This window comes from Archocentrus centrarchus, chromosome 17, assembly GCF_007364275.1.
Source record: "Archocentrus centrarchus isolate MPI-CPG fArcCen1 chromosome 17, fArcCen1, whole genome shotgun sequence".
Lineage (NCBI taxonomy): Eukaryota > Metazoa > Chordata > Actinopteri > Cichliformes > Cichlidae > Archocentrus > Archocentrus centrarchus.
Window position 1 is genome coordinate 19,813,900 of NC_044362.1, and position 17,512 is coordinate 19,831,411.

At 39.3% G+C, this 17,512-nt stretch overlaps 1 protein-coding gene across 1 annotated transcript in view; it reads left to right on the forward strand.

The window, feature by feature from the left end:
• Positions 1-17,512, forward strand: part of sntg1 (syntrophin, gamma 1) — a 37,263-nt gene that overhangs the window by 16,317 nt on the left and 3,434 nt on the right. Inside the window, exons 7-17 of the mRNA XM_030752926.1 lie at positions 11-54; positions 394-435; positions 767-893; positions 1,442-1,524; positions 1,840-1,970; positions 3,596-3,725; positions 9,505-9,543; positions 12,182-12,298; positions 13,720-13,791; positions 14,248-14,400; positions 14,583-14,675. Coding sequence (XP_030608786.1) covers positions 11-54; positions 394-435; positions 767-893; positions 1,442-1,524; positions 1,840-1,970; positions 3,596-3,725; positions 9,505-9,543; positions 12,182-12,298; positions 13,720-13,791; positions 14,248-14,400; positions 14,583-14,675 — 1,031 coding nt within the window. The remainder of the gene's footprint in view (positions 1-10; positions 55-393; positions 436-766; positions 894-1,441; positions 1,525-1,839; positions 1,971-3,595; positions 3,726-9,504; positions 9,544-12,181; positions 12,299-13,719; positions 13,792-14,247; positions 14,401-14,582; positions 14,676-17,512) is intronic.

Here is a 17,512-nt window from a genome sequence, read left to right on the forward strand (position 1 = left end):
CTGTTTCCAGCTGAACTGTCTGGTCTGCTCTTCATTGGAGACGGCATCCTTCAGGTAACACGCCACATTAATGTGCGTTTACACATCTCGTTCCCACACCGCGAGGTAACACATTCTGCATCTTTAATAATTCATGCGCCACATGTCCATAAAACTGTGTGGCATAATTATGCATCCCCATAGGCTAATAAAGGTCTTTAATTTATTGCATCTCTTTCAGCCTAAATAAATAAATAAATCAATTAAAAAAAAAATCTCCCACATGGCAACAGTTTTCGCCGCAGATGTCATAACAATTATTATGCTGGCCCCATTAGTCATTTTGAAGATAAAGCTACAGTGATATGATGCCAGCAGTATCATTTAGGGTAACCGTGTTATTGTTGTTTTCAGATAAATGGAATAAATGTCAGAAGCTATCGCCACGAGGAAGTGGTAAGCTGTCAGCTCATATCTCATAGTTTCTCACACTGCAACAACTCTTTCAACAGCTTATCTTGTCTCACTTCATGATTTGTATCTTTTTGACATGTAAAGCCAATTTTTTTTTCTCTTTCGTTCCTTCTTAAATTCATCTGTAAGCAATATGTGTGAGTAAGGAGCATAAAACTTGCACTCTGTAAATCCCTTATCTTGGATTTCCATTCTTAGCGAGGCTTTGGCACACCATGTTTCATCACAGCAAGCAATAAGCAAGAAAAACCTCACAGTTCACAGCTCCTGTACAGAGGAAATAAAAAATATTCCCATGTTTTTTACCTTCCAGGTCCAGGTTTTAAGAAATGCTGGTGAAGAAGTGACTCTCACGGTCTCTTTCTTAAAGAAGACTCCAGCCTTTTTGAAACTGCCCCTTTGTGAGGACTGTACATGTGAGAACCCTCTCATTCACCCCGGTATTAGGTCTAAGTACATAATCACTATTACCGCTGTGGAAAATAATTGGCCAAGAGTATTTATAGCTGGTGGATGTTTTTTTCTGTCTAGAATTGGTCGCCCTGGAAACAATAAATTTGAGTCGACTTGAGAGAAATAAAGAAAAATACACCCAGCTCCTGCTCCATTTATTTTGGACTTCCTTTCTTGTTAAGCACTAAGTAAAGATGCTGGTTTGAGGAGAAAGCCCATCTCAAGCTTCACAAAAGATGCTTAAAGACTAAACTAAAATAATTAACAAAATGGAGGCATTGATTGCTCTCATATGTGAAAGCTTCACTGTCAGACATGAAAGCTTTTATGAAATCCTTTCATATGCGTATATAGGGCAGGTTGACTGGCCACCCAGCCAGTCAACAGAATACAAATTGGCACGGAGCTGGAGCCAACAGAGTAGCAGAACAAAGTAACACGCTTTAGTTGATGGCTGTGATTCATTGCTGCTGGAAACCTTGAAATAGACGGGGGTGTAGCTGTGGGTTTATTGTTGTTTTCCTGTGTACTGCAGGCATCCCCAGTGACCAGAGTAGTGGGACCTCCTCTCCTCTGTGTGATAGTGGCCTGCACTTGAACTACCATCCTAACAACACGGTACTTTTTCATTAGCCTTCCCTTTGATTGGCTGGTTCAGTAACCGTCCTTTTGTAACTACGCAGCAGCGTTCCCGGTGCCAGAAAGTTGTTTCCATGCAACTGTCACTGCTTGCTGATAGCCGGGATGTTCTATCTTTATCTTTTGAGGATGGCAAATCACTTTTAATCTGCAGCTTGTGCTTGCCTGGCCTGTCTGTGCATCTGCAACAGCAGGGGCTGCAGCAGGATTCGAGATCTTTGACATGTGAACAGCTTCAAATGTTCAAGGTGGGAAACGGCCATCTCTTCTAACTTAGGTTTCACACTTTTATAGGACACCCTGTCCTGCTCGTCCTGGCCCACGTCCCCAGGGCTTCGCTGGGAGAAGAGATGGGTGGATCTGCGCCTTATTCCTCTGCTACACTCACGCCTGTCACAGTATATCCCCGGCTCTGACGTTTGCAGGTGAGCTCTGGGACTTCATGCTGAAGTGTCAGTTTCAGAGTTGGTTTCTTTCTTCTTAAGATGTTAGTGCTGAGATCTCTTACATTTTAAATGCTTGGGGATTTTCAGATAGAGCGCACTGCAATGCTCCCTCTGTAAATAGACTGTGTAGAGTATCTCATTAAACACAGGGTGTTTTCAATCTCAGCCCAACTGTATTTGGCTTGGTTTACACTAACGTATGCCTCATTGGTATGGTTAGATTGGGTTAGTGAGTAAAGCCAGATTTATGTTCCTGTGGTTGTGTCACTTTGGGTGGCTCTTTGGATACGCAGCGAAAAGGATTATGATAATTGAACCAGAAAACTAGTAGTGCATTGCCTGACGGCTGATTGCTTCAAAAGTTGTCTTGATATGATAGTGGTGTTTACTACAAAGAGGAAGAAACAATTTTATATATATGTAGTGTCAGTTCACAACAGCTGTCTCATGGTGCTTTGCAGTATAAGGTAAAGACCCTACAATATTACAATCCCCTGTATGCAAAGAAGAACATCAAAGAATAAGAAAGCGCACATGAGAAGCACAAACAATGGTACTTTTCATTGGTTTTTAACAGCTGCTTTTACTTTAGCTACAATGTTGTGGTTGTTGCTCTGGAGGGCCATCTACCAATCGAAAGGTTGGTGGATTGATTCCCTGGTTACCACTACTCCTGTCAAAGTATCCTTGGGCAAGATACTGAACCCCAAATTGCCCCCAATGCATCCATCAGAGTGTGAGAGGGTGCATGAATGTTAGACAAAACTTTGTGTAACGAATAGAGACTACCAAAGCAGTACCATTAGGGGCCATGTCACAAGGATGAGTTGCTGCATCGCCTGCATCACTTTATATTTACAACTTCTGGTTCCCTTTAAAAGAAAAATCCTGTGTGAACACAAACCAGAATGCACTCAATACATTTTTTTATGCATGTGTTATTATATTGATCTACTGAATTGTGAAAAATAAATGACAATAAATGCATTTGAATTTATTTGCTGTTCTTTGAAGAAGAGAGGCTGTAATCTGGTGGAATTGTCTGGTTTTAGCTCAATAGCTGCACATTACATGATATATTCTGTATTCAGTTTTCATGTTACAGGCATGGCTTTTGGTTTACATTAACCAAAAGCCATTCGTTTGGATTTATAATCTGATTGAGAGAGCCAGAGTTCACATTTAGTCCCTTCTATTATGATATTTTGAGGTATTTCATCACCTGCACAGCCTGTTCCTGAAGAAGTGCAGCATACACTTACACTTACAGCCTAAACAAGCAAAGTATAATTAATTAGTGAGCTTGAGCTTGAGCTTAGCTTACCTTATGTAATTGATCCTGAAAAACCGGAGACTCAGTTTTCCAGGATTCAAGATGTTAAACGCCGGCTCATTAACATTTTCACTACATTCAGTTTTGCTCAGTTACTTGCCACAGGAGTCCCAGAGGGAGAGTTTTCAGTGCTGGAATGTAATGAACTGTCTCTAATCTCTGTCTCTGTTTTAAAATAAACAGAAACTAAATATCAGTATGTAAAAAAATGTGAAATCATTCCCCAATCTTTGGCTTTTTTTTTTTTTTTTTATTATTATTATTCTTTCAGGAAAAATGCTTTCCAGGTCATAGCAGTGGATGGAGTTTGCAGTGGAGTTATACAGTTTCCCACAGCTGAAGAATGCTTGGACTGGCTTCAGGCAATAGCAAGCAACATTTCCAGCCTCACCAAGCACAATGTGAGTAAGAAACAATAACAGTTGTTAGCTCCCAGGGTCCCACATGTAAACCAGCGGGAAATTAGTTTGGGTGTTCATGCAACACGCTTGCAGTTTGTGGATTACCTAACAGTTCCTTTCCAAATGTCACAACATTAAGCACTGTAGACACGTACTAATGGGTCTTCTCACTACAAATAAAGTTTAATTTTATTCCTGAGTGCCTGAAGTCACAATAACAGCAGTCACACTGTACTACACTTATTCCCTCCAGCTAGCAGTATGCACTCATATTATCTATAATTCATCAAAAAATATTGTATTAAAATGAAACCGTAAGGCAGCATGAAACAAAGAAATAACTGTGCTGTATTCTTTCTCTCATTGTTGACGTAGTTTTCCAACTCTACCTCAGCTGATGTGGAAAAAATGTTCATGTGTTTTCAGACGAGTGGTCATGCTCGGCAGGGGTCTGAAATACCAATACTGCTAACAAGCTCCATCACTGGTGGTGGCTCATGTAAAAAATATGGGGATGAGTGCCTCGTTCTGATGCATTTAAAATTTCATATTCAGGTGCGTTTTCTTTAATTTCCATGCAATAAACTTCAGCTATTTTTAGGAATTATTATCTAGATAGATTTAAGTCATAATGCAAATATGGCATGGACTGAGCAGCATTTAAAAACAGGGATTTGTAATTATCCTCTGTCCCTTGGCATGGTTGTGTGTGTGAATGATGGCCTGTGTGTGTGTGTGTGTGAGAGAGAGAGAGTCTTGGGGGGAATAATGGAGCCCTGATTAATTGGAGTGGACGAAGTGAGGGACATACTAAACATAACACTGATGACTCACTACCAGCACAGTTTCAACAATTGAGAATGTATTCCTGTTCTGGTCTGAGCACTTAGTGAAGTGTGTGAGTGAGCTGGTAATGTACAGTCGATGGATGTCGATTGCGAGGATATCTGCTGAAAGAAGAGATGTGTATGTATGGCATTGAACTTATTAGTTTATTTTGACTTTATTCATCAGAAAGGGATCTGACAGTTCATTTTGCAGCTTGTCACTTGTCTTTCCCCTTGGCTCTGATTTCTTGTTATCATCAGTCGCATGCTGATAATTTCAAAGATTGTCCAGATGCAGGGTAATATTCCACATTTGTTGCGCATGTGGCACATTTTTGCATTAAAATGTGAGATTTATTTATTTGCACAATCTGCACTGATTTGTTCATAAAGCAGTACTGTCTTCAGCAATACTGTTAGCAGTGGCCTTGTGTCCTTGAGCAAGATACTAAACCCCAGATTGCCCCCGATGCATCTGCTGCTGTGTGAGTATGGTGTGATGGTTTAAGTGCCTAGAAAAAAAGTGTTGTATGAATGTGTGGGTGCGCTGCTGAATTTCTCTTGCAGTGTAAAAATGCTTTAAGTGGTCAGCAAGACTGGAAAGTGTTACACAAATATCGGTCCATTCACCGCTTACTGTGGTCACAAGCTGTATTGTTGTTCACATTGCATCATCTACAACCTTTCATTATTGTAAGAGCGAGCAACGCCCATATGAAGAGTCTTTGGGCCAAAAAACAAGAAAAGACTGAGCAAAATACAAAATGATATATTGCATAGAATTCAATTTAAAATCCACATTAAAAATTATGTGATTAATAATGTGATTACAGTTCATACTGAACAGATGATGACTAAAATGCTGTCAACTCAAATGTCAACCTCAAAAATGGGGCTAAGTCAGAGGTTCCCTGACTGACTTAGAATTACACTCTGTTTTCTAGGGACATAGCCAGCATCTCAAAGATGGGCGCATCCTCAAGGTCTGAATGGTAAAGTTAATGAGATCGCACTAAAGCTACATTCTTTTTAATGGCCAGCAGGGGGCCACTTATCTGGTTGCCAAAAGAAGACAGAGTGTGTAGAAGGCTACTAGAAAATGAGCCTGCTACTCACTGGATTTTTTTTACTTTAGTAAACATTTTATGGTCTCAATTACTAGTTTCAGGTTGTATTCAAGATAGCATATCATATTTGTTTGATAAAATATGGTCCCATTTTGAATAATTTAGACCTTTAGAGATTTCTGCCAGACAGGCTCACTGAACATGTGCATTTGTATGTTTCCTTGAACCTGATCAGGCAATTTTCTTGCCTAAGCCTAACCAAACTGTATATATATATATATATATATATATATATATATATATATATATATATATATATATATGGTTCATTACACCAAAAAAAGTTATGTATTACATATTACCCGTTACCTAAAAGTAATGCAGTACAACGCCAACGTTGTGTTAGCAGTATAATGCGGCTGTTTCTGTGCTGGACGCAGTTTGCACTTTACCATCAAGCTCTTGTCCTTTTGTGCAATAAAAATAAAAGTAATGTCCGTATCTCTGCTCCTGAAAAGTGGTAGACCACTCCACCATTTACCTCTACCTGTGCACAAAGTGAAATCAGCTGATTGTAGCGCAAGTGAGCAGTAAGGAAAAAAATGTGTGCATTTGATGTTTTTTTCTTTCTTTCCACCTGGTGTGCAGATAACTGAAGAACCTTTGTAATGCAAGTAACGACATAATTGTAAAGGTAATGTAATTACTGAATTTTGTACAGTAACACGTTACATTACTGTTACTGAAAAATGTAATGTGATTATAGTAATGCATTACTTTGTAATTTGATTGTATTTGATTTTTGCACCAGATGCCTGTCCTGACACATCCACCAAGAAATTTGTGTCTCCTCACGGCATCAAACCGGTGCTCTTTTGCCTGTAGGACAAATGTGTGAACCACTATGTTATGAAGCCACTATGTTAAAAATATATATAAAAATAAATACAAAGAAAGAAAATGGTCTTATGGTAGAAATCACTGAAGGTGATTCAAAACTGTTGAATACAGAGCAATAGGTGACATCCTTCCGTGTATTATACGCAGTCTATGTCTGGAGATCACAAATCTGTCCAAAATCTAAATGCAGATGCAGACGTTGAGATATTTTAATCTGGAGCAAATCATCAGACAAAGTGACTAATGTGTCAGCGCATTGTACTGAACCACACACATACTGTAAGTATTAGATAATATTACATAACTATGTAATTTGCTTTGCTACACTTTGCAAGGTTACAGAAGCAAATGCTCGTTTACCCAATCAGGGTCTAGCATATTTTTTTAATTTGCATAATAATTGTATTTATATTAGATGTTAATATGCTTTGTGATTTCATTCTGTTGTTATTTCACCGCTGTAAAAACTGATTGCCCTTCAAGGACAAATAAAGGATTTATTGATTGGTTAATTGTGCTACAAATCAGCCACCAAGTGTCCTACTGAGATTTTAAAAGCACCATAAAACTAGTGAACTTATTGGGGGGGGCTTTACATCATGAACTCAAAGTAAATGTTAATAGAGTGATAGACTTAAGATCAACAGAAAATCATGGAAATGAGACAAAGATATATTAAAATGGAAGCTCTAGTGGAGGGTGGGGGACATCCTTTGCTCTCTTACATTTCTGATCTGATCTACTGATCTGTTTGTACTCAAACAATGAAGCGTTCATCATGAAAAAAATGCCTCCAGTTCTCTGGGCGATGATGGAGGAGAAAATACACTCAACGCTACACAAATTCCCATAAAGGCTCGGTGATGTTCAGGTCTGGTGACTGGAGAGGCCATCCCAGTGTTCATGAAACCACTCTTGAATTTATTTAGCAGTTCACTTTAAGGCATCATTTGAAGTAGTGTGGAGACATTATGAAGGGAAATGTTTTTACTCCACTGCTTCTAACAACTCCCACTAGTCAGCTGCACAGCAAAGCAACAGATACTGTAGGCTGAGGCCATCCTACCGCCTCCCCTCCAAATGTAATTGTGAATCAAATCAGAAATAAGAATTAGCTGGAGTTATGACTCATTCGTAATGACTCATTTCTTTCTTGTTTACTGCTCCCCACACCAGGTTACATCTTTGTGCCTTGACCTTGTGGTTTCTTTAGCACAGCTCTGCTTTAGGTTTCCAGCTCTTTCCAGCATTTTCTGCTGAGATTTGGGCTCAGAGGTGCTGATTCAATTCTGAGGCAATTTTCAAAGCTGTAGCTCAGTGGCATTGAGCAGCTTCTCTGTGAATTGTCTGTCCACCTCTGTCAGCGAACTGTTCCCCTTTCATTATGCAGTTGTTTGGTTTGCAGTGTGCTGTTGTGAATTTTTAGACTAATTTCCTTAAAGTGGAAGCCAATTTTGCAAATTTTTGTTTGTTTGTTTTATAACAGGCTAAGACTGAATTGCTGTTATTTAGATGCTGGAAACACCCAAGTGAAGTACCAGCACCCAGTGGTGGGAATCAATGAAGTACATTGATAACAAGTACTGTGCTTAAATATAAACATTTGTATTTGTAGCTTATTTGTATTTTATGTAAGCATTTTCATCTTAACTCTGCTACATTTATTTATTTAAATGTTTTAATTGCAGCTTTTGACTTTAGGATTTTACATAAATAAATGAGAAGACATCAGCACAGTTCCAAGCAAACTCCTGAGTGGTTCATTTAAGGTGAGAGTTTGATCCGATCCAGCAAACAGGTGTACACTACAAGGCTTAGCTAAATGCCTTGCTGTAGCCAGGTATGCTTTGCATTCTGGGATGCCGCAGAATACTATGGATCTGCAGAGCACACAAACTGCACAGCTAGCTGTAAAATGCACTGAGGGCTCACATCTGCTAGTCCAGAACCCAGCACCTTCATCCTGTATTTCCTTTTGTTGCTCCTGCCTCAGACACATCTGGCCAATTAGCAGACTGGTTAGCAGTGATGCATATTGGTTCACTTGGAAGTCATGTGGAGTTTTCTTTGTGTGAAAAGAAACCAAACCATGGTAAAGATCTGCAAGTTTACAAACTCATTAGGACCAGAATGAAGGAACTATAGGTATGAAAACACCCATAGAGCGCTTTTCACCTCTGGGGCACCCACAAACTTCAGTCAAAGTTCTCCTTTTTGTATTTTTAGATACAGTGAAATGTGCACGAGCTCCTGCGAAAGCTTGAAAAACTCGACCCTTCAGAATCTCATAAGCTGTCTTAGAACCAGATAGACCTGCTGTCTAAACAACCCACGGCTGAATCTGAACAAACCCACCGCTCCCATATATTCAAACCCAGCTCACATCCTGACAGTTCGTCCTCTGAAAAAAACCCAACAAAAAAAACCAAACTTGTTTTCTCTCTGGACCCAAACTTCAGGTACATCTCACAATAAGCTGCTGCGACATGTTCCTGCTTCTATAGGAGGACGGCATGAGGGCCGGACAGCTTAATTTGGTGTTCGGCTCCTAAGAAAGAGTTATTTTGATAGTAAAATGTGGATTAGGTGCGAGTGATACCTGTGATCTGAGGAGAATGTTTTAATTTAAAGCCTGACTGCTCACTCAGTAGTTTCCTCGCTTTTATTACCACAGAGAGAATGGATTTTTTTTTAAATGGATTTCTTTTAGGAACAGCCTCGGGTCCTTGTGGAAATGACTCTATCTATCTAATTTTGAAATTTGCATGCTTTGACTAAATGAAGTAGCTCAAACCGTTTTCCTTCAGTGCTGTGGTTAATATGTTAGCACGGATACTGTAATTCATGTTTATTTATTCTTGGAAGCACTGTCACTGATTGCGAGGCCTCGTGGGGCCCTGCAAATATGTCAACCTTGTCAGCTGTGTCTGATTGTTAGCAGGAGATATTTTAATGAGTTATTGACATTCTCGTTAAATTTCACAGGTGAAGAAGATTAACCGGAATTTTCCAGTTAACCAGCAGGTAAGATGTTTTCCTCATGTAGTGCCCGAGCTCCTGTTGCATCTTTAGAGCTCCATTTTGCATTGTCTAACATTCATTTGTGTATTTTATCCTTATCCTGAAAATCTGAAGTAAATATAACCAGTCAAAAAAAATGAAAGAAGCCGTCTATTGCAGCACAAGAAGAACGTTTGCATCATTTATGTCCATCCACTGAGACATGATCAGAAAACAATTTAAGTGCTTTCAGTTGGTGTCATCTTTCAGTCAAAGCACCACAGTGAAGCTCTCCTTTGTTACTTATTTAATCTGGTTTTCTGATGCACAAAGACACGTGAATTCACTCGACAATTCGTTTAAGAAATTAAACAACATGAGACGTGCTTGTCCCAAATCTTTCACCCGCTAGTTTTGCAAATGCATCCAAAAAAAGAAAAATCTCAACAGAAACAAACAGAAAAGCAAACAGACATTTTTCTCTCAGTCTCTCAGTCTTTGTGAAGAGTGGTGGTATGATACACTTGATATCTGAAATTAAATACATGGGCAGTAGAAGCTTTGCTTTCTTTTTCTTTATTTCACCATGCATCTAGCCTCTTTTCTTGTTGTGAATTCACATTTTAAAATTTTAAAGCTTTTGTTGTGTGTATGTGTGGGGTGGGGGGTTTACACATATCAGTCACAACATTAAAACAGGCAAAGTAATATCACATGAATGCCAGGACCCAAGGTTTCCCAGCATTGCACTTTAGTAAAAAGGCCAATTTTTTTTTCCCATCACCTGTCGGTGGTTTTAATGTTGTGGCTGATGGGTGTGTGTCATCATGAATCAGTGCTGATTTTCTCTGCCGCGTTCCTCATCTCCACACATCACATATAATTCTTTTGATCAGATTACAATAAAAAGCTGCTCTGAGCAGATAAAAGGAACATTTTTCTCATAGATTTACTCATCATCGGAGGATTGAAAAGGTGTACTCATGTAATTGGACACAAACAAATCCATAAAGTGTGACACATTAAACTTTGAGGGTTTTTTTTGTTTTTTTTTAAAACTCAGATTAATTAATGCTAAACTAATTAATCAAGTAAGAGTGCAGGTGACAGGTGATGTGCAGTAATGGTCAAATGTATTAAATAATACTTTAAAATCTTGTTTGAATGCTTAAAACTAAAATACAGAGTGTTATGAACTGTTTATTAAATGGTGTTTTACATAGCTAAATAGGATAACTTTCATACTGTAGCATTAAATATCTGTAGGAATCATAGACCTTTGTGGGCTGATCTAATAAATCATTGCTACCTTAGGTTATCAGGTTTTGAATCTGTTGGATGAACTAGAAAAAGACTACTGATTTCAAATCTTAAAGTTCATTATTTTGGTAAATTTACTGATTCTCTCTCCTTGCTGAAAGTGTGGTTTCACCCTCTATGCTAAATATGAAGCTACCACCCGCAGTTGGCTTACTTGGCTCAGCATTAAGACAGGAAATGGGGAAAAGTGTAGTCTTTCCAAAAATAACAAAATCCCACCAGCATCTCTAAAGCTCACTGATTAATACCTTGTAGCTTATGCGTTTAATCTGTTCAAAAACCACAGTGTAAAACAACAAGCCAGCATCTTTTGAGAGAGTTATGGGTCGGACTGTTTGACTGGCTGTTAACGTTGACAGTACAGCAGATTTAAATTGGTGCGTTCTTTGTTGCATCATTTCTTAAATTTCCATTTTGAGGGACTCATTTCTTCTCTACTCCAATAAATATGGCTCATATTTATGAGACAACTATTATCAAAAGAACATTTTTCAGCAGTTTTTTTTTAAACATACTTGAGCCTCATAATGAACGTGACACTGCTTGTTATGTGTAAATTAGCTTATTAACATTTCTAATTTCTGTGTAGATAATTAAAATCTTTTAATCTATTTGATGATTCTGTGGTGGGTTATTTATGATCATGTATTTTTGCATTTTCATTATGATTAAGAATTTATATAATTAGCCCTGTGAGACACTGGCGACCCTGGGTTTAGGGTGTGCCTCTTGCTACCTGTGTTTGTAAAAAAATTAATTAAATTAAAAAATAAATTAAATTAAAATCACAGGAAATCAGAATATTCAAACTGAAACAAAATCAGTGTAGAAAACTGGTGTCAAAAACATGATTTCCAGGTTCATGACCAGCCCTGTTGATGAGTTTAATTACTTATTTATTGTTGGGTAGCTTGATCTAAAATAATGCAATTTATGAGCAAAATAATAAGTAAATAAAGCTTTAAAATAGATAGTATGGAGTTAATAAAAATACAGTAATTGCATCCAGAATATAGTGGAGTAAATGCAGAAAATTGGTGTCACCACCCCCCCCCCCCCCCCCCCCCCCCCCCCATGACACAATTCAAATCTTTTGTTATTAAAGCCTCATAAAACCCTATAAAGTTTATTCAACTTCAAAATTACCCCTTTATTTCTCCAAAAGACTATAGTGCACTAATATTATGACTACTGTACAGGCTAAAGGCTTCAGTAGGGCCATTCATATGCCAGTACTGAATAACCAAAACTAAAATCTCTTTAGTAGATTTTACAGAAACAAAGTAAGACAGAGTGACATAAAAGAACATGCCCTTTCATTGCTGTCCTTACCCTTTGATAGATTATCTACATGGGCTGGGTGGATGAGAAGGAGCAGGACTCCGTTCAGGACCGAATGTATTCACCAAAGTTCCTCGCTTTGAGGGGTTCCTCCCTCTTCAAGTTTTCAGCACCTCCAGTAAGTTTCCCTGCACTTGTCTTATGCCAGCATTTGCATTTGAATAGATGTCATTCAGCTCCAGAGGGAGATTTTCATTTGATGGTAATGTATTGTTTAGGGAGAAAATGCTTAGGCAAAAAGGAAGCAGCTCACCATAATCATTTGTGCTGCATTGATCTTTCACTTGATTGATGGCGATCATTAAATCTGTTTACATTCTGCCAGCCACTTAGGTGATTATGACAAGAGGGATAAGCTGTCGATGGTCCTGGAGATGAGAAAAGATTGATAGATAACTGAAATTGCCTGCTCAACGCGAATGTGCTGATATAAATGGAAAATGCTAATGTGAATAGATGGTGGGATGTAGGAGCCTGCCTATTCAGCAGTGAAGACTAGTTTCTTTATTGTTGAAGTTACCTGTGACAAATATTTCCATTCGCGTGGCAAGCTGAATCTGACAGCCATTCATCAATAACTGGAGACAGAAATGGCTATTGTCCAGTCATGTTTTAGAAATCTGTGCCTGGCACGATGAGCTTGTGATGCTTTGGATTTCAAACTTCTCTATAAATGTGTAACATGTATAGATTGGTACTTTCTTTTTTTATAGCTTTTCCAAAACCAAAAACATAAAAGTGGAAATGATCAATGAGTTTATCTGTTGTATTATTACCTCAAATTTCTTCTAAATACAAACGACATGGAATTTACCAGCTGTTTTATATCACTACAGGGTAAAAAAGATTACATTAAAACAATTCTGGCACAGAACCACAGACTATATGAAAATGGTTCTGGTGCAATGATGTTACCTATTAATGTTACTGCTTCCATAGGAATTTAGAGGGTAATTAGCAGCCAGGCACTGCTAATCAAATGCACTTGATTAACTGATCATCAGCAATGCCACGGTCTTCCTAGGAGTGGATATCCGAGCAAATTCACCCCAAGGTCAGACCATGTAATACTCAGAGAAACTGAAAAAACCCTCTCTGTCGCCTCTATGTACAGAGCAGACGGTAGACGGTTTCGCTAGTTGCTGTGCTAACGTACCTGCTAACGTTTCCTTGTCCCGCCATGAGAATTAATCCGATGCTCAACATTCGTTCCGTGCGCCCCACAGTTTGAGAAACACTGTTGTAAGGATGGGCTCTCTTTTGGAGCCAGCCTCAAGTGATCATTAGAGGAACTTCAGTTTTTTGGAGTTTAAAGTAAAGATAGTTGGTCTTTATTTGATTTTACAGATTAAAAACTTTAAAACAAAATTAGGATTAAATAGCTTTGTGTTGTCCTGACATTGATTATTTTTCATCCTCAAATTGATTTGAATTCAGCAAATAATTGTAATTTTATTTAAAAATATTTCTAAAAAAAAAAACCCCCAAAAAAACGATGCATCACTCAAATCAAACAAAACTTTTATGTGACCTTTTCAGGTGACAACATGGGACTGGACCAGAGCAGAGAAAAGCTTTACTGTGTACGAGATAATGTGCAAGATTTTAAAGGTATCTCAGTCCTTTTTGGGTTTTTTTCCTTTTTAAAGTCTGCTTACCTGAGCATTTAGAGAGGCATCTTTCACACTGGATACACTGAGAATACTAAGTCACAAACAGAATCTGAGGAATGCCCTTATATAACTGACTTATTAATTTGCATGTGTTCTTTTCCAGTCCCACAGAGACACTCAAGGTTCACATTTCATTGTTCATTCTCTCCAGGCTTGAGGTCACATTGAATTTCATAGTGGGAATTTATCTTGAGTTCATTATCTAGAAACTCATTATGGCAAACTTAATTCATATAGATTCACATATTCAATCAGATATACAGTACGTTGACCTTAGTCTGCCTGTACCATTTAGGTTATATAAAGCTATGCAAAGAGCCATTAGAGGAAACACTGTCTGTTAAAATGCTTTAGTAATATGCTTAAGGAGGCTGCATTGCTGTACTTATTTTAGGACAGTGACCTTCTGGACAAGAGGAAGCACTGCTTCAGTGTGCAGACAGAGAGTGGGGAGGACATGTTCTTCAGCGTGGAGCTGGAGTGTGAGCTGCTGATCTGGGAAAAAGCTTTTCAGATGGCCACTTTCCTGGAGGTGGAGAGGATACAGGTCTGCGTCTGAACAGCAGGAAACGTGCAGGGAATTGTAACAGTTTAAATCTTGCATGCGGTTCCTTCCCAGTTGTTTTAGTACAGTGACTGATGATGCTCGTGACTTTTCAGCAAAGCAAAACACACTTTTGTGTCCTTATGTACCTCTTGTGGGTGACATCTTCTTTTCTTGCTCTGCAGTGTAAAACGTACGCCTGTATTATGGAGAGCCACCTTATGGGACTCACTATTGACTTCGGCATGGGCTTTGTGTGCTTTGATGCTGCTTCAAAGGTGAGTGAAGGACCGTCCTTTGTCGTCAGTACAAATATGGGACACTTACAATTGGAGATTTCAGACAGCATTATTTCACCCAGTTTGAAAAACCTAATCACGACGCCTCAGCTTCCTCTTTCTTTTTCATGGTGCTGCTAACTTATTCTGCACTGTGTGCATTTTCAGTTTGAGCACATTTGTTTTGACGGCTGGTTCCCCCAAGCTCAAACCTCTCACTCCTGCCTGCAGTTCATTTTGGCCTTTCACCAGGTCTTAGAGCAATGCAGACTACTCGACTGGTGCACATTATGTGGATGAGGACACTGGTGCTGCCATATTGTTCTCTAAGATTTTGGCCCTAATGTCTGCAATATGAAGCTGCAATGTCCCCCAGGGATAATAAAAATGTTGCCAGGGTATTGTTTATAGGCAGAAATGCACAAATTACAATCCATATGTAAACTGCAACTGCAGGCAATACATGGTCCAGAATGACTCCAAAATTGAAAGCTGGAACTGGCAAATTTTAAAAACCAGGTTAGTGTGCATTTGAGTGAAAAAAGGCACAAATTTAACTGTGTTTGACAAGCAGTGGTGTAAGCTGTTGGCTTAGGGCCCAGAGAGATGTTCCAGCATGTCTTTAGTTTTTTTCATCAAAAGGTGACAAATACCAGTATATATAAGGTAAGGAGAGGACATGGCAAACATGGGAACAATTATAATGTAAATGTGATCATTAAAAAGATAAAAATAATATGGCTAGAACTTGTGTGTAGGACAGTTTCTGCTGAAAACTGCAATATTACACTGATGCAAGAAGTATTCAGGCACTCTACTTTTGCAGGTAGAGTAAAAAAAAAACTACATGAGCAAAAGACACCATTTTCCTGTTGGTGGTTGTTTGTTTGTAGATTTTAAATCAAAGGGCCACTCATGCATCATAAAAAAGGGGTACTCCCGGGAAGAAAGGAGTTTTAGTGTAACCTCAGTGTAACAGCGATTTATTTGACAAAGGAAGAAATCGTGGCTCCTGCTGCTGCTCTTGGTCTTGTTAAACATCAAAGACCCTGATACATTCACGCTGGTGCTTATTTTCTGTTAAGACTGAGGTGGCCAGAGTGCTGCTTAACCTCGACAAAACAATAGGAAGTAAACAGGGCAAATACCAAGCAACGGTGTGTAAAAATGTATTGGATAACTTTGCTTACTGACGACAACATTTACAATCAGGAAGAAAAGTTCAACACATTTGTTTCCTAAATGTATACTCACCGGCCACTTAATTAGATTTAGGTGCTTGATAATGGAGGACCTGCCAAAGTTCAAATCGAATATCAGAACGAGGAAGAAAGATGATTTAAGTGACTTTGAACGTGCCATGGTTGTTGGTGCCAGGCAGGCGGGAGTATTTCAGAAACTGCTGATCTGATGGGATTTTGACACCCAGCCATCTCTAGGGTTTACAGAGCATGGTCTAAACATGAAACATGAAAGAGAACATATCACATGAGAGACAGTTCTCTGGGCAAAAATACCTTGTTGATGCCTGAGGTAAGAAGATAAGACTGGCCAGACTGCTTTAAACTGATAGAAAGACAACAACAGTAACTCAAATAACCACTTATTACAACCAAGGTATCCATAGGAGTATCTCTGAATGCACAGCATGTTGAACCTTGAAGCAGAACCTGCAACAGCAGAAGGCCTCACGAGGTGTCATTCCCGTCTGCTAAGAACAGGAGACTGAAACTACAATTCACACATGCTCATCAAAACTGGACAACAGAAGATTGGAAAAAATTTTGCCTGGTCTGTTGATTCTTGGGGTGGCATGGTGGAACAGTGGTTAGCACTGTTGCCTCACAGCAAGAAGGTCTGGGTTTGAATCCACCTTGGCTGGGGCCTTTCTGTGTGGAGTTTGCATGTTCTTCCTGTGTTTGCGTGGGTTTTCTCCGGGTACTCTGGTTTCTTCCCACAGTCCAAAGACATGTGCTTATTTGGGTTAGGTTAATTGGTGATTCTAAATTGCCCAGAGGTGTGAATGGCTGTCTATCTCTCTGTGAGAGAGAGATAGACAGCCAGACCCTGTACCCTGCAACAGGCTGGGTACAGGGTGTACCCTGCCTCTCACCCTATGACAGCTGGGATAGCTGGGATCCTTTTCAGGGTCACCCCCCCGCGACCCTGAAAAGGATAAGCCGAAGAGGATGGATGTTGATTCTTGGTTTCTGCTGCAACACTCAGATGATAGGGTCAGAACTTGAGTTAAACAGCATGGATCCATCCTGCCTTGTATCAATGGTTCAGGCTGGTGATGGTAGTGTAATGGTGTGGGGGGGATATTTACTTGGCACAGTTTGGGCCCCTTAGTACCAGCTGAACATAGTTTAAATGCCACATTGTACCTGAGTAATGTTGCTGACCATTCCTTTTCAGGGTCACCCCCCCGCGACCCTGAAAAGGATAAGCCGAAGAGGATGGATGTTGATTCTTGGTTTCTGCTGCAACACTCAGATGATAGGGTCAGAACTTGAGTTAAACAGCATGGATCCATCCTGCCTTGTATCAATGGTTCAGGCTGGTGATGGTAGTGTAATGGTGTGGGGGGGATATTTACTTGGCACAGTTTGGGCCCCTTAGTACCAGCTGAACATAGTTTAAATGCCACATTGTACCTGAGTAATGTTGCTGACCATGTCCATCCTTTTATAAGCACAGCGTACCCGTCTTCTGATGACTGCTTCCAGCAGGATAAAATGTCATGTCACATCACTCAGATCATCTCAAACTGGTTTCTTGAATATGACAATGAGTTCACTGCACTCAAATGGCCTTCACAGTCACCAGATCTTAAT